The following is a 21,099-nucleotide window of genomic DNA, read 5'->3' on the forward strand; positions in this document are numbered from 1 at the left end:
GTCGGCACACACACGAGCCGACGTTCACAGCTCACTTCCGACGGCTGCGAAATGCTCATGTGCCCAATTTCATTGAACTCTCCCAAGAAACACAGGATGTGAGTAACTGGCCCCACGCCCACGTCCCAGCGCAGGACAGCAGGTTCCAGGACGTCAGTCCTCTTCCCGTGGCCACACGCTCAGCCAGGCCCCATGCAGCAATGTCTTGCACAGAAGCTCTTATGGGCAGACGGAGTTTGTCACCCCAGCTCAAAACGTGGATGAGGTGGCAGCTGCGCACCCCCACCCATCCTGCTGGGCTGAGTCCCCCACCCCCACCCCCCACCCCCCACCCCACCCCCGGCCCGGAAGCCCACACACCTCCCCCGGGGGAGCCGCCCCAGCCCGCAAGAAAGCTCTCATTATCCCAGTGTGGCAGGGCCACTCCCGGCCACGTCTCCAAGCACACCCGGTGCCCCCTCCTCCTGCCGCGCCCTCTGACCAGCCTGGGCTGCAGATGTCTTGGTTGGAGTCTCTGGGGCCAGATGTTATAGGGCAAGCTAAAAATAACCAGGTGGGCCGGCCACCATCGGGGCCGGGGGTGGGGGCGTGTGCCGGCGCGGACACATGATCCAGGGACCCGGCCGAGCGCAGCGGAGACGGTCGGCGGCCGCGCGCGCCTCTGCTCCCCGCTGACGGGACCCGCCGGCCAGAGCGCCCTCTTCTCGGAGCCTCTGGGCGAGGAAACGCCATCTCCAGCCGCGGGATGGGCAGGAGGAAGGGCATGAGGAAGGGCATGTGGGGTCTGTGCCTCCTGCTGCTGCTCCTCCGAGCCGCTTCCGCCAAGAACATCTGGAAACGGGCGTTGCACGCGCGGCTGGCCGAGAAGTCCCGCGTAAGTCCCGGGGGGCGGCCGGGAGGAGACGCGCCGGGACCCGCAGGCGCCGTGAGCGCTCCCCCCGCGGCCGGCGGCTCCCTTTATCCGAGGAGTCCTGAGTAGGGTGGGGGGAGGTGGACCCCTCGCCCTCCAAGGCTCCGTGCCTGGAGGGAAAGAGCGCGCCGAACGTGTGCGGGGCTGGGGACCTCCCTTTGCCCACAGAGTGTCCCTTGTCCCGACAAACGGCCCGGATCTCAGAGCCGGAGCACTTAAAGCGGAGTGTTCCGTCTCGACAATCCATAAGCAAATGCTTCTGCAATATGAGATGCTTGCATGCGGTTGTTTACTCATTCGGCAAACATTTAGTGGAAACTGCTCCGGGCCAGGCGCCGTGTGGGGTCCTGTGGGCGCAAGATGGAGACACCAGCTCCCGCCCCTCCGGGGGACACAGCCGAGCTGGGGGAGACACCCCGGCGACGTGGGACGGCAGCAGGAAGGGATGCACCACACAGCTAGGAACGTGAAGCACACGCCCGTGAGCCAGTGTCTGGGTTTGAATCTGGCCTGGCGCAGCTCACAAGCTGTGTGACTTCAGACAAGTTGTTCGACATCTCTGAGCACCAGTGATCCCATCTGAAAAAAACGGAGTGATGCGTTCCTTTGAACAAATGTGTTTGATGGCCGCTGTTTAGCAGGCACCATGTTGGGCCGTGGGGACAGGATGTCAGATTCCTGCCTTGGGGAATTCACGTAACGGTGGGAGAGGCAGAGAGTGAGGGAGAAAGAAAATGAAGCCTAGTGTGCTTGGTGACAAGTGCTAAGGAGAGAAATAAAGCAAGATGGGGACTAGGAGAGAGAGTGGGGGTGGAGGGGTGTGATTTTAGCCCCTCTCCCCAGGGGAGCACAGAGGCAACTAGGAGATAACACCAGCACTTCAGCATATATGTGAGGATTAAATGACTCGATATATGTAAAGTGCTTAACGCACAGCAAGTGGTCAGTGCATCTCAGTGACTTTTAATTAAGTAATTGTGAAATTGTTTGGTGCTTGCCTGGTGCCTGCCATTAAGTTGGCGCCCAATACATTCTTGTGGGTGAATTATGGGCAAATGCAATGCAAGCACAGAAGAACACGTGTGCAGCTCTGCCCCAGGAGAGTTGGGGAGGGTTTTCCCAGGTTAGGGCATTCAGCTTGGGGCTTTGAAGGATGAATAGGAGGTTGTCAAGTAGAGAAGTGGGAGAGGGGAATGTTTAATGACCCCAGGCATGGTGGGGTGCATGAAACCGTACTGAGGCTAATCTTAGCCTTGGGGCACCCATTCTACAGTTGGGCAGGAGGCCACTGGGAGTAGAAAAGAGTAATAGTGAGTAAAATGATGATAGGTGTTTGGAGGAGGGAGAGCTCACATGAGATGGTGTAGTCACAGAAGGCTTCCTGGAGGAGGTGGAGACTCTGGTCAGATCCTAAAGAACTATTAAGAATTAGGAGGAGGAAGGACATTCCTGGAAGAAGACTCCGTGGGGGCTGAGGCACGGAGGCAGAAACGGTGCGTGTGGGAGCCCCCGAGCGGGCCAGTCCTTGCTGTAGGAGAGGGCTTGTGTGTGCAATGAGGGAGAGAGACCCTTCTCGGGTGTGGCTCCTCTGTGCTCTTTGCTGGCCCCACAGGACGATTTAGGCCTCACCATAGTGAGCACTTTGCTGCTGGGACCACAGAAAGATTTCCAATACGTCCTCTGGTCTTGTCTCCAGCTGGTTCCAGAGGGTCACAGGAGCAGATGCCGTGGCACCTCGCTAGGACGAATGGGGAGGCTGGGAGGGTCGGGGGCAATGTGCATGGGTGGTGGGGGGAGTCTCTTTAAAAACACAGGCCTGAATGGGCTTCAGAAACCGAGTTGCTTCTAGTCACAAGCTGTCAGAACTCCCCCCAGTTATCAGCAGACATCAGCATCGCTCCCCAGCGCCTAGACTCAGGAGAGGTTTGTGCCAAGAATGTGCCTCGGAGAAAGCCCTGGGGAAAACAGGCTGTTGGCTTGTGACTCAGAGGACAGGGAGGCTGGGCAGGGCACCCAGCCCGGGATGTCATCTCTGCAGCATCTCTAATGAGCTGTGCAGCCTTGGGCCACTCACTGCCCCTCTCTGGGCCTCAGGTTGTTCACTGGGAAATGATGACCAGATGACCTCCGGGGTGCTTTCAGTTCTGATTCCACGTTCCACACAAATGTCCAACAGGGAATTTAGGAGAAACAGGGAGAGCCCCTACACACTCAGAGGCGAGACTTTCCCACGTGGCCCCCACCCTAAGCCGAGTCAGACTTTCAGCCTTGGCCCTGGACCCTTGAGGGCTGTTGGGCAGGTCAGGGCGAGCAGAGGCCGGGGCTCTGGTAGTTTCTGAAGGCAGCTTATACTGCTTCGGAGGGTTAAACACAGCCCTTGTTAAAAACTAAATCACATGAACTTATAATCATATCATTTATGTTAAAAAGAACGGAAGGAGGCACTCCTCACTAGGAATGTGTCGCTTCCTGATTATTTCACTCCATCTCACCGTTCTCTCGCTCTTGTGCTTTGCGTCTGTGGCACGTGCCTGGCAGAAATGCTCTGCGCCGAGGAGCTGTGCAGCGTCTCTCCCTGACTCCTCCTGCAGTGCGTCACGTCGCTGACTTGCAGTCAGGGATGGGGGAGCGTGCATCCGTGGACATCGACCGACAGCTGCGCGCAGAGCTGGTGGGGGGCACCTTGACCGGCACGCGGCCGCCTCCCTCCTCACTGTCGCCAAGCCCCTGCCCGCCGGGCGGGCAGAGGGGCTCCGCAGTTGCCTGACGCTGTGCCCCTTTTACTGCCCAGGACTCAGAGACAGCGCCCGAGGGGAAGACGCTGCCTTCTGCTCCCTTTGGGGGCCTTCTCCTCCGTGAGCCTCAGTTTCCCATCTGCAGCCCGGCGAGCGGCAGCGTCTGCTCAGCGGAGCTGTCAGCTCGGTGCCTGGCTCAGAGCCACCTTCTCTACACGTGCACGACTGCAAACAAAACACAGCAAAACACAGAACCAGATATTTACAAGGCGGGACGAGGCAGAAGAAGGATGCTTGTGAATCGTCTTACAGCCTTCCTGGGGAGCCCGAGGTCCGTTCTGTGGAGCTGGTGCCTTTGGCTTATCTTTCCTGGCATTCGATGAAACTCGTAAGAACAATTCTTTCCTGAGGGCTTAAGGCGTGTCAGGCCAAGCGTTCGCTGTGCTTGGTATGGTGAGTTTATAAAAAGAGGACAAGACACAGAGCAGAGACACACAGGGAGAAGACCACGTGGAGACAGAGGCAGAGATGGCAGTGATGTACAACAAGCCAAGGGGCACTCGGGGTGGCCGGAGTCAGCAGAAGCTTGGAGCGAGGCACAGACCGGATCCTCCCTCAGCCAGCCTCCACTGACACCTTGGTTTCCCACTTCTGGCCTCCAGAGCTGTGAGAGGATGTATTTCAGTTCTTGGAGCCCCCAGTTTGTGGTCCTTTGTTACAGCAACCCGAGGACCCTTGAAAAGCCTGCTTCTGGGAATGAACATAGTCAGCGTCTGTTGCTTGCAACCGGCAACTCTGACGACAGACATTTCCCAGACGAGGAAATGGAGGCCCCAGTGGGGAGTCACGCACCACGTGCCAGTCCAGCCAGCGACGGCTGAAGCTACCACTACACTCTCCGAGCCCTGGGGGCTTTCCTTGCTCCTCAAAGATGTGACACTACCCCCCTGGAGGGCACCATCATCAGGACCACTAAGATGCCTTCATCTGGAGGGGCGGGGGCTGCGCAGTGGGCCCTGAAGTGTCCATGGCCAAGAGCACGTGGGTCCTACCTACCTGGGGGCAGGAGAGAGGAGAACTGGCATGCCTGCCTGCCCGGCCATAGGCGTGGCCATCTCCTAGTGTCCAGCACAGAGCCTGGCACATCACAGGCCCTCAGAAACAGTGTAAGAATGGGGGTATGGCTGGCTGGATGGGCGGGTGGACGGAGGGAAGGAAAAGGAAACGAATAGGGTGACTTTGGGGGTGACCTCGGGCACATCACTTTCTCTTCTCTGAGCCTGGCTTCCTCATCTGAGGTTCCAGTCCTGAAATTAATTCCAGATGGAAACGAGCACGGAGAGGCCTCCAGGGCCTGCATGGTTATAATCTGGGAGCGCAGAGCGAAGCTCTGTGGCTGTCCACAGCAGCGCTGGTCACGACTGCCAAAGGCGGCAGGAGCCCAAATGTCCATAAGCTCAGAGTGGGTAACAAATGGAAGTCTGTCCACACAGTGGAACAGTGTTCAGCCGTAAAAAGGGATGAAGCCCCGACACACGCTACAGCACGACGGACCCCGAAGACGTGATGCTCAGTGAAAGAAGCCAGTCACGAAAGGCCACATAGTGTATGGTCTGTTTGTAGGAAATGTCCAGAACAGGCAAATTCAAAGAGAAGGAAGCAGATTAGAGGTTTCCAGGGGCTGGGGGCGGGGAACGAGGAGGAAGTGCTTCCTGAGAACAGAATTTCTGTTTGGGGTAATGTAAATGTTTTAGAAATAAAGGCGGTGGTTGCCCAATACCATGAGTGTAATTAATGCCACTGAACTGTGCACTTAAAAATGGTTAAGGGGCCAGCCCCGTGGTTGAGTGGTTCAGTTTGCGCACTCCGCTTTGGCAGCCTGGGGTTCCCCAGTTCAGATCCTGGGCGTGGACCTAGCACTGCTCATCAAGCCATGCTGTGGCGGCGTCCCACATAGCAGAATTAGAATGACTTACAACTAGGATATACAACTATGTGCTGGACTTTGGGGAGAGAAAAAAAAAAGAGGAAGGTTGGCAACAGCTTTTAGCTCAGGGCCCATCTTCCTCACCAAAAAAAAAAAAAAAAGATGCTTTAAAAAAATGGTTAAAATGTTATATATATTTTACCACAATAATAATTAAAAAAGCAGCAGGAACCCAAAGAACATCTTAGGGATTCTGTGAAGGGGGAGCGGATGGCGGTCCCCTCTGTGTCCCCAGCACCCCCGGCGGGCGTTCGGAGTGCTGACTCCCGGCATCGACTCTTGGTCTTGCTTCGTCAGCCTCAAGGGCTGCTCCTCAGAGGGCCGGTCCCTGAACCCCCCGTTTGAAGTTCTCTTAAGCGGCTTCCTAACATCCCGACTTCTCCTGCATAGCCTTCAGCTCCATTATTATCTGCATGATTTATTTTTTTATTGTGGCTTTGTTCAGTTTTTCATTAACTACTTTTGCAGATCACAAAGAAAAGCAATTAGTTTGCTTTCTCTGTGTGATGTTGCGTTTAGTTTGTCACTTGTCCTGGAGCTGAGCCGTGTGAAGACAGGGACAACGCCTTCTGGTTCAGCTCAGCTGTTCTCATCTGCAGCCGGATGCCTGGCATGTAGTCAGCCTGGGAACGATGAATTTACCATTAAATGAAGGAATACATTCTCTAAAACCATCCAGAAGAGGATAGAAGGGATGGAAGGTTCTAGAAGACCTTCAGGTGCACAGGAGGGCTCAGTGGACACCAGCTGAAGGAGTTGGTGGAGTTTGCAGTCTTGCTGCACTGAGATGGGGTGTCCCGGTGTGAGATCTCGGGTTTGGGGTACCTCTCCGAGGAAGCCCCATTAGCTGTGCAGCTTTCTGCTCCAGAGCCCGGCGCTGTGGTCCCAGGACGCAGGAAACGGCATTCGTCAGCGCACACTGAACTCAGCCCTCTGTTCCAGGGACGGACGTATTTTTAGATCTTTGACGTCCAAATTCCAGAGGAAGAGCAAGTAATACTTAGAGGAAAATTGGCTTTCTTCCTGCGCCAAGCAAACCAGTCCTAGGGTGCTCTTTTATTGGTCTGGCTCTTAAGTCTCTGGAACATTCCAAAGACGGGTAAAGAGCTCTTGCACGCGGAATGAAGTGGGTGGGGAGCGCCGAGGGAGGGATGCGGGTAAATTGGGGCAGCTTTAGAGATTAGATTCTTTCTCCTTAAATGGAAATAGTTTAAAACTTTTTCCTGATTAGAAAAATAATGTTTACTGTAAAGGAAATTCAGACAATACAGTTATAAATAAGTAAAAATGGTCTAAATTCTTCCTCCACGACATAAGCGCTGCTGACATTTTGATGTGTGTGTGCCTAGACTTTTTCATGAAACCGTTATACTCGAAACAAATTTTTACTTAGTGGTATTTGATTCATGTTGTTGGACAAAAATTTGATTGAGGTGAAATTCACATCGCATAAAATTAACCATTGTAAAGTGACAGTTCCTTGGCATTTAGGACATCCACAATGTTGTGCGACCACCCCTCTATCTGGTTCCAAAACATTTTCATCACCCCCCAAAAAAACCCCACACCCGGAGCCGGCCCCGTGGCCGAGTGGTTAAGTGCGCGCACTCGGCTTTGGGGGCCCAGGGTTTCGCCGGTTTGGATCCCGGGTGCAGACATGGCACCGCTCATCAAGCCATGCTGAGGCGGCTTCCCACATAGCACAACCAGAGGCGCTCACAATTAGGATACACAACTATGTACTCGGGGGCTTTGGGGAGAAAAAGCAAAAAAAAAAAAAAAAACCCAGACCTATTCAGCAGTTGGCTCCATTCCCCTCCCCCGGCCCCTGGCAACCACCAGTCTCCTTTCTGTCTGTGGATTTGCCTATTCTGGACATTTCCTATAAATGGAATCATACAACACGTAGAATTTGTGTCTGGCTCATTCATACCGTTTTGTAGCTTGTGGTTTTCATTGAACAATATATGATGAATATGTTAATATGATAGATCTGTGTCCTTTTTCAAAGGCTTCTATGGTGTTCCAAGGTGTGGATATACCAGTATTTATTCTTGCAGCCTACTTTATCCAGGCCGTTTGCTCCAGTGGAATCTGGACTCGGATTTCCAAATGGGGCTCCCAACTGGAGGAGCCCAGGACCGGCATTTCCCTAAGCTGCTTCCAGAGGACGTCAGCCGCAGAATGGCTTTGCAAATTGACAGAGGCCTCCAAAAATATCTCCCCAAAGGGTGAAAAAAGATAGCCCCCAGGTTGAAACCTTAAGGGAATCATTTTTATCCAAGTAAGGCACACAGCCCTGGAAAGTTCTGGTCTGAGTTGCATCATGAATGCCTGCTCAACAGCTGTTTGGATATAGATCTGCTATGCAGCCGCTTTGCAGGGATGGCGAGAAAAGATGGGAATCGCGGGTTGGTTGACTGGGGTTTCCATGAAGGATGCTGTCAGTCCAGGGTGCGCTGCCTCATTGCTCAGAGGGACTTGACACACCACTGAGTGGCAATGGAGGGGACAGCGGCCTGGGGCTGCAGAGCGTGGGGCGAGGACATGTTCTTCCCAGGACGTGTACCTGAGGGAGGCAGTCACGTGACTACATCCGGGGCTGGTCCACAGGCAGTCAGGAGGCGGGGCCATGTGAGAGGGAGGGGCCCTGTGCTGATGAGCTGGAGGAAGCTCCCGGGTGAGGCTGGCGAGCAGCTCCCCAGATCCAGGCTCCCGGGACAGGAAAGCGCTAGAGTCAGACAGACCCAGGTTGGAATCCTGCTTCCACTGCTTGCCAGCTGTGTGACCTTGGGCAAGTGCCTTTAATGTTCTGTGCCTCGGTTTGCTCATCAGTGCAATGGGTTAATCATAGCAGCAGCCTCTGAGGGTTATGCTGAGGGTTCAGTGAGACTCAGTACGTGAGGACCTAGCACAGTGCTAGCACACAGTAAGAGCTTAATAAATGCTGCCTGCCCATATGCTGACTGTGCCTCAGTTTCTCACCTATCAATGGGGACAGAAGCAGTAACTACAGGATGGGGATAGAAGCTACTTCCGCGGACCCTCAGGGAGGAGGACAGGGAGTGGCTGTTCCCACGTGCCCCACCTTCCTTTTAGGAACTCTGCTCATTGTTTGCCCTTGTCCTGTCTAGACGCCATGAGGCTGTAAATTGCGTTGTGGCTTGAGGGTGTCTTGCGTGCCTGCATGTTTTGTTAACTCCTTGGGGGCAGGAACAAGCCTCTGCCTCAGCGCCAAACCTAAATCATGCTTCTGTGAGTGACTCGAGGGCAGGAAGGAGGGAGGGAGAAAGGAAGATGAGAGAGATGAATGAAGCTACTGCGATTTGAACAGAATGTGACAGCTCCCTGGCTGCAGGACCAGAGGCTTCTGATGCCGTTGAGTCAACAATGAGAGAAGTAGAAATAATACCAGCAGATCCGCGTTGCTGAGTAGAGCACCACACCGATGCGATCTCGTTTGCTCCCCACCCCCCCCCCACAAACACCCGCAGCAGGTGCAACTCTCGTGCCCATTTTGCAGATGAGGAAAATGGAGGCTTGGATAACTCAGCCATTTTCCTGTGTGATCACACAGCTTCAGGGGTCCAGCCCAGACTCGCCGAGTTCCTGAGCCTGAGTTAAATCCCTGTCGGCTCAGCCCCCGCCCTTTATGAGGTCGTGGGCCTTGCATCTTGTGCCCTCGAAGCTCGGACACGGCTCCTGAGTTCTTGCCCCAAAGCTAGAGGACGTGTGAGCTGGGCCAAGAGATGGGGACGTTCTGGGTGGAGGGAACGGGGTGTGGAAGGCTCCCAGGCGAGGAGGAGGAAGGGCTCAGCAGTGGAGGCCGGCCCACTCGGGATTCATATTTTGGATGCATGACTTGGGGGCTCCACGAGGGAGGAGAGTAATCCGTGAGCTCGTGAGCCTTCTCTGCCTGTGGCCTTGGGCAAACCTGTCACTCTCCAAGCCTCGGGGGCCCCATCTTTAGAGCGTGGATAATGACAGGACCTACCCCCGCTGGACTCATGGGACCAAAGGAATGTGCTTGATAAAAGGCGCAACGTTAAACAAATATGAAGGGACAGCTCAACGGCAGTGACGGCCGCCTGGACCGCAGAGCCAGCCGCACGGGGCTGGCGTGCAGATTAATCAGTCTACACACACAAACACTTAGAAGCATGCCCGGCGGGGTACACCCCAGTGAGTGTTGCCCATCACAGTCATCGTCATCTTCATCACAGGTTTCGTTCAACCACACAGATCTGAACTGAGCATCTGTTCCGTGTCGGGGCCACAGCGAGGACCAAAACCGAATCCTAAGGAGAGCACGTTTAGGAGGAGAAAAACAGTGCTCCCCTGGGTGCTGGTGGTTTGGAGCCACATAAAGCAGGGGAAGGGGACGGGGAGCACCAGAGAAGGGTGTTCGTGAGAAGGCACCTGGGGGAAGCGATGGCGGGTGCCAGGCAGGTATGTCGGGAGGGAGGCACAGCACGTGCAAAGGCCCAGAGGTGGGACTGGACTTGTCATGTCCCAGGAACCTCAGAGAGGCCAGGGCGCCAGACAGGACTGAGCCAGGAGGAGAGTGGTGGGAGGCAGGTCAGAGAAGTGGGGGTTTGGGGGACAGCTCGGGTCTGACTTTGGCCTTTAAACCTCCCTGGGCTGCGAAGCCATCGGAGGGGGATCTATTTATTCCTGTGCTAAAAGTCAGTTCTTCCTCAGAACCCCAGGAAACGTGCTTTGTTTAGAACCCTCCTTGAGCATCACCTTGCATGACATGAAATATTTTTCAAAACATTCAATCCTTTAATCTGGGCCCCTCAGCAGAATCAGTTCTTTATCACACCATCTGCTGTTTCGGCCGTGCCATAAATAACTTGGGAGATTCGACTTCTAAGGCGCTTATCTCTTTTGTTCTCTCCAAATTCCGAGAAACGGCGTTTGAATTTTCCTCGGAGAGCTGTGGCACGTCTAAAATTCATGTCCCTCCAGTCCCGGGTTGGGGCTGCCATTAGGAAGTCATCGGTTAGGGAGGCGCCGGAGGTGGGTGGAAAGTGTTTCACTTCTGGTCTGCGGGTCCCATTAAATTTCATAAATGAGGCTCGATGTAAACGCAGGCGAGGCGGAAAAACCAGCCGCCCCTCCCGACCACGCTCGGGCCCTCCATGTCACCCCCTGAAGGAGGCCAGGGCGGCTGTCACATTGGATCGGGATTAAAATGGTGGAGCCCCCGCATGGGTCCAATTTCGCTAATTCTGAAGAAAATGAACTAAGAGCTAATGGCGTGGGATTATGTCCCCTGCTTGCAGCTTGGGAATTATTCATTATGGTATGGGAATTAGGGGGCCAGCCGAGCAGGGGGTGGCGAAAGGGCTGCCCAGGAATTCAGATGCACGCTCTGCTCTCCCCTTGGTTTTAGGGGGGGACAATCTCCTGAAGCTGTCGTTTCCGTCCATCTGCCAAGTGTTGGCTCCGTGTCGGTTTTCACTTTTCACGCATTTAATGACCTCCATAAGGGAGAAAAGATGAATTCTCTGGGTGAAGCCGGGGTGAGGCCAGGAGCCCCAGGCTGTCCCCTCCCCACCTGCTCACTGCTCTCTGGCCCTCAGTCTTAGCCCCTGGGGGTCCCTGGGAGGTAGTTTGAAAACCACTGGTCCTTGTTATTCCACCAGTTCGCAGATGCTGCTGGTCGGGACCTGTTCTCGGTAGCCTGACGCCCCCTACAGGGCGTGGGGAGCAGCACATGGAGGGTGAGGCTACAGCAATATGGGGGGTGGGGGAACACAACACACAGGACTATGGGGACAGACACTCCAGCGTCCTTGACCTTTCCTCTCTGACTCAGAAGAGATCAGCGGCATGTGCCATTTTGTGTCTTGCCTTTTTTTAAACTAACAGTGTTCTAAGTGTTTGCCCTGTCATTGAAAATCCTTCGTAAGCACTTCTGTTTCTAAAATTTTTAATTGCCTTCTGTAAATTGAAAAAGTAACATGCTCACGGCAAAAAATATATTGAACCCGTGCCAAAGAGTGTACAGTGAGGACAATGAGGAGACACCTCCCTCGGCTTCAGAACCTAGCTCTTCTCTCCGGGGGCAGGCTTCCATAATGTTCCTTGTGTATTGTTGTGCATTCTTCCAAAACGGTTCTCAGCCCGTACAATACACGCATATTCCGTGTGCACATCTGTATATTTTAAAATATAGTTAGGTAATTGCATAAAACTCTTCTGCGCCTACTTTTCTTCACGAGCCACCATATCCTGGGATCTTTGATGAGCAGCCCAACAGAGCTGACTGCATTTTTTGGTTAACACATTAAGGGCGGGTTTTAATGGCTGCATACTCTTCTGGTCTGCAGACAGGCATTATTTACTCGGGTAGTACAAGGGGGCAGGATTTTGAAATATTTCTCTCTTAGGGGGCCTGGGGGGAGCGTTTTTAGACGACAGGAGCAGTTTAGGCATAAGCCAGGAGGTGGGGCAAGCCAGGCTGTTTTTTCCCACTGAACCTACTCGATATCTGACTCTGTGTGTGTGTGTGTGTGCAGGGCTGTGTAAGACCCACCCTCCACACGCCCCACTTCCAAACCCAGAAGCAGAGCAGTGTTCCCAGCATAGATGGGGTCTCCTGTCAGAGGGACCAGCCTGTGTTGCCTGGTGTGACTTCAACACTCCCAACCCCATCTCTAAAATGCTTGTTTTATTGGTCACATGCCCATATTTCCTGTATGCCAAGGACTGTATCTTATCTTTAACCTTTTATTGAAACATAACACTGAAAAGAGCAAAACTCACTTATCCAGCTCCGTGAATCCCCACAAAGTGAGCACACCTTGTAGCCAGCTTCCAGATCAAGAAGCAGAACAAGGTGGGCCCCAGAGACCCCGGGGCCGCTGCCCCCGCCCCCACCCCCCCCACTAAGTGAGTACTCTGCTAACTTCTCACCCCGGACATCAGCTTTGCCGGGTTTTAAACTAAAACTATAAATGCAATCACACTGTGTGTTCTCTTGTGAGCTTTTTATTTTTTGCTCAATATTATGTTTGTGAGATTCACCCAAGTTGCATGAATTTATCCATTCCATGTGTGATTTGCAAAATCTCAAGGCTCTGTATAAACATATGGATAAGTATGTATATACAGAAATATATGTGTATATTCGTGTTTGTATATATACATATAGATGCACATATATACCCTGTTTTATATGTGCATATATGTACGTATGTAGCTATAAGCAACCGGATAGACACAACATACAACTCTTCTCCAGACTCACTGATCCTTTCTGCTGCTGACGGCTTACAGTTATTTCAGTTTCGGGATATTACAAAGAGAAACAGCATCTCTGAGTCCTCAGAGCGGGCCGCTGAGGCTGGTCCTGCTGGATCACGCCACGACGCGGAGGCTCAGAGAGGCCCATCGACTCGCCCGCGGCGCACAGCCGCGGGCGGCGCTGGGATCCGCACGTGGGCCCCGCCCCGCTGACCGCCGCCCTGTCCCCACAGGCCGAGGAGGCGGGTGGCTCCCGGCAGCCCCGCGCCGACCGCTGCCCGCCGCCCCCGCGCTCGCTGCCCCCCGGCGCGTGCCAGGCGGCGCGCTGCCAGGCCGACTCGGAGTGCCCGCGCCACCGGCGCTGCTGCTACAACGGCTGCGCCTACGCCTGCCTGGAGGCCGTGCCGCCCCCGCCAGGTAGGCGCCCGGGCCCGGAGAGGGGGAGAGGGTGGACACCGCGGGTCACCTGTTCCGCCCTGCCCGGAGGGGCCCGGAGGGGAGGAACGGAGCTGGGCGCACACCTGGGCCGTCCCCCTGCGCAGTGGGACTCTGCGGCTTCCTGCGCAAGCATCCCGCTGGATGCACTGAGCGCCAGCTGTGTGCGGGGCAGCCACTGCCTGCAGAGCTACGGCCCAGGAAACACCCCTCCCAGGGAAAATGACCCCTCTTATGAGGCTGGGGGGGGGGGGGGGGTTTCTCCTTAAAAACCCACATTTCTGGCTTTTCTTAAAAATGGTGGACCACATTCCCTGGGCCCCCATCCGCTGGAGCCTCAGGTGCCCCGTGGATGGCAGTGGGGTCCTCCAGCTTTCCACCACCCCACCAGGCCCACTCGACCCGTGCTGCCTGGCCCTGGGGGTATTTGAAATGCATTCCTGGAACCTTAGTAGTCTGAGTGGGGTATGCCCCAGAGAGGTGGGGGAGGCAGACCCCTGGGTTCAAATCCACAGCTAGCTGGTCACCTCCTTAAATCTCCTCACCAGAGAACAGGCCTGGAGAGAGAGCAAGCGAGTGGCTCAGGGCAGAGTCTGCACACTGGGCAGTGCTCAGCCCCACACCCGGCTTGGGGCAGGTGATCAGTGACGTCTTTGTGGAACCCTTACACGGATCTCTGGGAGACGGTGCTCAGGGATTCATCAACACAGAGGTGTTTCTGACCCCTTCCAGAGAGAGGCTTGGGGAGGGCAGGGAGCCCGGGGACACTGAGGGGGATGGCAGCTCCCTCCCCCCGGTGGGGGAAAACTGCCCCCTGAGTGCCCAGGATGGGGGCAGTAAACATCCCCCCCTCAGTTCTGCCCGGGCTGAGCCTTTAATAAGAACAGCCTGGGGCTGGCCCAGTGGCATAGTGGTTAAGTGCACAACTTGCACTTCTCTGCAGCCTGGGGTTCGCCGGTTCGGATCCCGGGTGCAGACATGGCACTGCTTGTCAAGCCGTGCTGTGGTAGGCGTCCCACATATAAAGTAGAGGAAGATGGGCATGGATGTTAGCTCAGGGCCAGTCTTCCTCAGCAAAAAGAGGAGGATTGGGAGCAGATGTTAGCTCGGGGCTAATCTTCCTCAAAAAAAAAATATTAACAGCCTGATTGACTGCACCTTTCAGCAACAGGCTTCAGGGTCCCCCCGCCTTAATTCCTGGAGGCAGCTCTGAGACGGCGGCCCCAGCCCCTGCTCCCAAGGCCAAAGCAAGACTGACCGCACTTTGTTCTCCTTGGGGTGAGGTCACAGCGATGACAAGGGACTCAGCACCCTTAATAACACTCATAATTACAGTCTCCAGTGCATTCGAGCACCGCTGCTTGTCCAGGGCCGGGGTGGGCGCTCAGGCCCAGGCTGGCTCCTCCAGGGCGCTTTAGAAGAAAGAGAAACTGGGGCGCCCTCCTGGTGGAAGAAGCACACAGAGGTGCTCCCCTCTCAGGGCAAGTCAAAAAGGGTGCCCCTTCCTTTGGACTGCAATACGGCATAGGGATTCTGGCTTCACTTGCCACCCAGGCCAGGTGCTTTTGAGCAGTGCACAAAATGTACAACTGTCCATGACATTCCCAGTAGCCTTTCTGTACATCATCTCATTTAATGGTCACACGGTCCCATGGGGTGGAGGAAGTGTTATCAGCTGAAGACACTGAAGCTCGGAGAAGCTGAGTCACTTGCCCAAGGTCACACAGCAGGCGGAGCTGGAGTTTCAATCCAGTGTTCTGAGTGTGGAGAAGTGTCTGCTGCTTTAGGCCCTGAATGCAGGGATGTGGCGCCCCCTAGGCACATTTGTGGGGTCCTTCACTGCCCGGAATATCCTTCCCCCAGACACCCACACAAGTCACTCCCTCACCTCCTTCAGATCCTGGTCCCGAGGGGGTCACTTTCTCAGGGATCTCCCTCTAAATGGCCATCCCTCCTCTGGCCATTCCTTACCCCATTCCCTGCTGAAGTTTTCTTTATAGCACAATCTGGATTGTTGTGTTTTGTTTTCGACTGTTCCCCTCACTTGAAAGGGAGCCCCCGAGGCAGGAGGTTTGGTCAGTTTCATTCATGGCTGTATCCCCACCACCCAAAACCGTCTCTGGGCGCCTAAAAGATACTCCAGTGAACCGTGAGTGAATCAATGAATGACTCGCTTCCCTGGCCAGCAGGAAGGGCCGTCAAACCATTAATTAGTCATACTAACAATTAGAGTAATAATATCGAACACGGCTTCTCACCCCGGGCACCCTTCACATTTGGGGTTAGATAATTCTAGTTGAAGTGGGCGCAGGGGGCTGGCCTGGGCATCCTTGGATGTTGAGCAGCACCCCTGGCCTCTACCCATTAGATGCCAGCAGCACCGCACCCGACAATGTGACAACCAAAAATACCTGTAGACTTTGCGGAATGTTCCCTGGGGGACAAAGTTGCTCGACACTGAGGACCACTGATCTGAGACGAGCGGATGACTTGAAATGCGCCAGGCCCTGCGCCCAGCAGCCCACACGCTTCATTGCCGTCTTCCTGTGGGTCCCCCCGAAGGCAGCCCCTGAGATAAGGGCTTGGGCGCGGGGCGCTTATTTAGCAGGTGATCCCAGGAAGCTCTAGTGAGAGAGCAGAGGGGAGACCCTGGGCCTCCAGGCTTTAGGGGTCTGCAGATGAACGGGAGGCCTGGAGCGAGGTTCAATATTTCCAAAAAGTACAGGAAAACGTGCCCATGTCCCTGCAGCTCGGAAGTCTCTGAGCAACGCAAAGGATGATACAGACAGTGAACACGAATACGTTCCCTACTGGTAACAATTGCATTGGAAATACGTTCACTAACAGGAGGTCCAGGGTGGTGGGGGGAGGAGGGAAGGAGCAGGAGATGGGAAACAGTGGCTGTGGGGCCTCGTGGGGTCATCCTGGAGTTTGGAAGTTGCAAACGCTGGTCTGTTCCTCTGTTGTTTCATTTCCACGTTGCGAGCTACCATCTCATGCTCTTTTAAGGAAAAAGCTAACCAGCATTTTTACCGATGTGCATCTGTGTACTTTAAAAGGTGCTAGACAGCACACCAGCCTCTTTATTTTTGTCATATTCTGGAGTCAAACTAAAGCGGAGGTCGAACACAAATGTGACCCCAGACCAGTTTTATTTGATCTCCAGAGCACTTAGAATTTTTAAAAATTAATTGCCAACATTTAAAAACCTGGAATTTATAGTTTAAAAAATATAGCCTTAAAGTTTTTTTGAAAAAACCCCAAACCCCAGAGGCCCTGGGAACCTGGGAATGGCCGGCCAGAGCTAACCAGCAGCTGACCCAGGGAGGCAGCAACAGGCTCCAGTTTGCCGTGGTCCTGCCTGCCCTCCTGCTTTGTCACCTGTCTGCCCCGTGGAGGCATTTGGGCTTCTGACTCCTGCTTTGGTTTTTGAGGACCTTCCAGTCTACTGTGTGGGTCACTCTTCCTATTAGAAATGTATTGGTTAGAGAACAGGCTGTGCTACTGTAACAAAAAGACTTGTAAATCCGGGGGCCCACCTGCGAGGCGTTTACCTATCCCTCAGTTAATAGGCGAGAGTCGATGGGTGATCCATTGCAGGCAGGTGGCTCCACTCCATAGTCATCCAGGGCCCCAGGTTCCCTCCGTCTTGTTGCTCTGCATGGTCAGAGTAGCTCCCAGCCTGCAGGAAGAGGGAAAGAGAGAGGGAGGGGAGCAATCAGGCATCAATGCAAGGGCGAGACAGGAAGTTGCATCATTGCTTCTGCTCACATCCCATTGGCCAGAACTCAGTCACTTGGCAACACCTAGCTGCAAGGGAGGCTGGGAAATGTAGTCTCCAGCCCGGCCACCTGGTGCCCAGCCAAAACTCAACATTTCTTTAACAAAAAGGAAGGGGTGAACATATGCTGGAGAACCCCAGCTGTTTCCCCCACAGGGAGCCCCCGTGTTTCATCATAAAATGTAGGCTCCCCCACCCCAGAGGCTGGGCCATTTCTCAGCTGCCTGAGGAGGGCCTCGATTTAACCATGCGTTGTGTTAGTTTTAGACTGGCTGGTGCAGCCGAAACCTCGATGGCTTGGTGGCAACGGCTGGCTCCTGGATGGCCCTGAGGAGACGTTGCAAGGTACCTACAGGGTGAACCCCCCCGACATCAGAGCCAGGTCCCCCTGTCTCAGGCTGCCACCAGGAAACTGATGACAGGGGCTGCCTGTGCCCCAGCAGGCTGTCTGTCCCCAGACACTCAGCCCTCTTGGATTCCCCCCTCACTGCAGCACAGAGGGTGGTGGCGGGGGCTTGGCCAGGCCTTCAGAATCCCCAGAGCCGTGTAGGGCTTGACCCTTCCTGGGAATGGGGCCTCCTTCCTGGTGGAGAATTGAGAGGGGGGGCTCGGGGTTTTCAGACCCTAAAATCATAAGAAGGTGTTCACTGCTCCCCAGTGATGAGGCCTCCTTCCTGGGTGTGTGGAGAGCCATCTCCTGGGGGCCCAGAGACTCGCAGCGGTGTGAGAGTGTACATCTGCGTGTGCACAGCTGTGCTCGTGACTCTGCACACCTCTGGGTGTGTGCCTGTGTCCATTAGGGTGTGCAGCTATGCATGCAACTGTGTGGCTGTTCTCGTGGCTGTGTCTGAATATTTGTGCATCTGTGTGCATGCAAATGTGTGTGAGTGTGTGTGTGGTGCAGGATTTGTGTGCCTGTGAACGTGTGTGTGGGTGGCTGTATGTGTAGTGTGTATATGTGTTTTAGGACTCATGGGGTGGTGAAAATACATGTGTGATATGTGTGAGCATGTGTGTGTGTCAGGATAGGTGTGTGTGAACACATGTACACATGTGACTGTAGCATGAGCATATGTGTTTCAGGGTGTGTGGGTGAACATGTATCTATGTCCGTCACTATGCATGTGAGGCCGTGTTTAGGATCATGTTCCTCTGGACTGCCCCTTTGTGCATGTGTGCGTGTGTGCATGTGTGCATGCGCACATGCATGCCGCTGTGAGACCCAAGGCTCAGCGTGGAATCTGGGGTGCAGATGAGAGGCAGCCCCTCTGGGTGATGAGCATTCACTGCCCTGCGGGGGGCTGCCCCTGAGACCCCGCGTGTGTCCTTCCCACAGCAGAGGCATGCAGCACCACGGAGGATGGGGCCGAGCCACTCCTCTGCCCCTCAGGCTACGAGTGCCACATCCTGAGCCCGGGAGACATGGCCGAGGGCATCCCCAACCGCGGGCAGTGCGTCAAGCAGCGCCGGCAGGCAGGTGAGTGTGGGTGCCCAGCCCTGCTGCAGCGGCCCTCTCCACGTACCCCCACGGGAGACTGTCCCAGAGAAACCATCGGCTCCTCCCGCCCCGCCCCTCCTTTCGGGTTCTTCACCCCTTGCCTGCACGAGACATGGGCCCTTGAGCAGGCAGACTGGCTTCAAACTCCCATTCTGCCATCTCCTACAGGGCTGACCTTGGGTCACTTGTTTCAAATCTCTGAGCCTCAGTGGTCTTATCTGTAAAATGGGGCTACTTTATGTTATTATGGAGATTAACATAAAACATACATGTGAAGCTTGGTGATGACAGGTGCTCCGTAAACGTCGGATATTTCATATGCATCTAGGTAGATCTATGTTTTGAATTGTCCGAGAACCCCTGACTTCCCAGGACCTCTGCTAGGACCATGCAGTGTGACTTCATTAGTCTTCGTCTTTGGAGACAGGGCAATAAACAGACCAGCAAAGAGCGTGAATAGCATTGCTTCCGTTTGCATAATTTTCTGTTGGAGGGCAAGGAGGGCAAGGAGGTACCTAGATACCTGGGTACACCACATGTGCCTCCTGCAGGGCGTGAAGTTGAGAGGTTTGCTGTGGAGTTTGGCAGAAATGGGTGGCAAGCAAAGAGTCTGGAACTTCAGGGAGATGTGGGGTAACCTGGTCAAAGTAGAGCTCACTGGAGCCCTGAGCCCACCCAGTCCAGGGCTCGCATCCCCGCCTCGGCACCTCTTAGCTCTGCTCACTGAGGACAGCATCCTCGGTTACGATGGAGGATAATTCCAGCCACCCCGTGGGCTGAAAGAACACATCAGTGCGTGATCTGCCAAAGCACTTTCTTCCCCTCATTTGAGAATCTGTCTCCCTGAACTGTTTCCAGAAAGAGATAGGCATTAAGTCAGTTACGCATTTAACATCATTATCATTGCAAATAATAAAATTATGAGACATCAGAACTGTCTCGAGAATCCTAGTTCCTGGAATTCTGAGCTTTGAAAAAATTGCCTATAAAAGGATTTGAACCACCTAGGCATTGGTGTGGTTTTCCCTCCATTTCACGTGCTATTTGGGGCTGTGAGCGGGTTCTCCAGCCAGACGGCCTGTGGTCTGAGGGCCACTTGGTCCCTCACTGCTGTGGGCAGCAAATAGCCTAACCTTTTGGGGCCTCGTTTTCCTTGTCTGTAAAATGGGCTAATCATACCTGAGCTACTTCACGGACTGGCTGAGGAATCCACATAAACCAGGCCCATCACTTTGCGAGCACAGAACAGAATCTCTGCCATTTGCATCGTTGTTCATCTCTAGACACCAAAGCACACCGTAGCGGGGTGTGGTCCTTCAGATGCAAAACTCCGAGGGCAGGCCAGCCTGCAGGAACCTGCTGGAGGGTGGAAGGGACAGCCTTTTCCGAACGAGAGTGGTGGGGCAGGTTAGGAGTCCTTTGATGGTGATGTCATTGCTGTAACCAGAGAGGCCGGGCACTGCCTCGCCTCTCATCTTCTGATCGCGCTCATTCAGTTATGTCACTTCCAAGACCAGGGTAAGCCAAACCAGTTCAAACCAGTTCCAGAGGGTCCAAACCAGTTCAAAACAGACCCACTTCAAGGTTGGAGGTTAGCGGAGAGAACAGACGAGTGAATGACTGTGCTTGGGATGCGTGCCGTGGTTTGAGCGCCTCACGGGTGCCCTCCTTAAGCTTTAGTGCAAGCCCGTCAAAGAAGTTGAACCAGGAGGCAGCGGTGTGTCTGATTAAGAATGCAGGCTCAGAACCACTGAACTGGGTTCAAATCCTGTGGCTTTCTTCCTGGTGACCTTGGGCAGGTAACCTAACCTCTCTTAGCCTCAGTTTCTTCCTCTGTATCCTGGAGATAGGGATGGTCACAGTAGTAATTGCCCTGGGGTAGTTATGAGGCTCGAAAGAGAGAACACCCATAAGGTGCTTAGAGGAGCACCAGACGCACAGTAGGTCCTCAATGAATGTGTGCTGCCATCGTGTCTGTCCACGGAAGAGGGCAGAGTTGAGATCAGGAACTCGCCCAGACAGTGCCCACGGCTAACCAGGAGCAGAGTGGGAACTCTGAGCCTGTTCACCTGTTCCCAAGCCCGTGAGTGTGTGTGTGTGTGTCTGTGTGTGTGACATCCCAGGGGGCTGTCACTTAGCAATAATTTTTGTTAATTACATGGAAGTTTGGAAACATCTTGAATTCCAGCAAGTTCCCTTGGAGCAGTGGCCTCAGGGAGGAGCACTCTTTTCCCAGGGTAACCAAAGAAGAAGCCTGTTATTTAAGTTTTGTTTTTTAAATTACACATTTGAAATAATTTCAGACTCACGGAAAAGTGGCAAGAATAGCACCTTGGACCCTCCACCCAATCCATCAATTGTTAAAATACTGTCACGTTGGCTTTGTCATTCTCTCTCTCCCTCTCCCCAACCCCTGCTCTCCCTCCGTACACATCTACCTATTTATTTTTCTGGACTATTTGAGAATAAGTTGCTGATCTCGTGCCCACACCTAAGATG

The 21,099-nt window shown here is 54.2% G+C and overlaps 1 protein-coding gene across 3 annotated transcripts in view; it reads left to right on the forward strand.

Moving 5' to 3' along the window:
• The first annotated feature begins 400 nt into the window (after window positions 1-400).
• Window positions 401-21,099, forward strand: part of WFDC1 (WAP four-disulfide core domain 1) — a 49,835-nt gene continuing 29,136 nt past the window's right edge. For all 3 annotated transcript variants that reach the window (XR_011436934.1, XM_070262118.1, XM_023637412.2), the window contains exons 1-4: window positions 401-874; window positions 13,120-13,303; window positions 17,364-17,447; window positions 18,439-18,579. Coding sequence is in view for 2 of the 3 variants with exons in the window: in XM_070262118.1 (XP_070118219.1) it covers window positions 746-874; window positions 13,120-13,303; window positions 17,364-17,447; window positions 18,439-18,579 (538 nt within the window). In the remaining variant the exon portion in view is untranslated. The remainder of the gene's footprint in view (window positions 875-13,119; window positions 13,304-17,363; window positions 17,448-18,438; window positions 18,580-21,099) is intronic.

The sequence above is a fragment of the Equus caballus genome, chromosome 3 (genome assembly GCF_041296265.1).
Source record: "Equus caballus isolate H_3958 breed thoroughbred chromosome 3, TB-T2T, whole genome shotgun sequence".
In the NCBI taxonomy this organism is placed as follows: domain Eukaryota; kingdom Metazoa; phylum Chordata; class Mammalia; order Perissodactyla; family Equidae; genus Equus; species Equus caballus.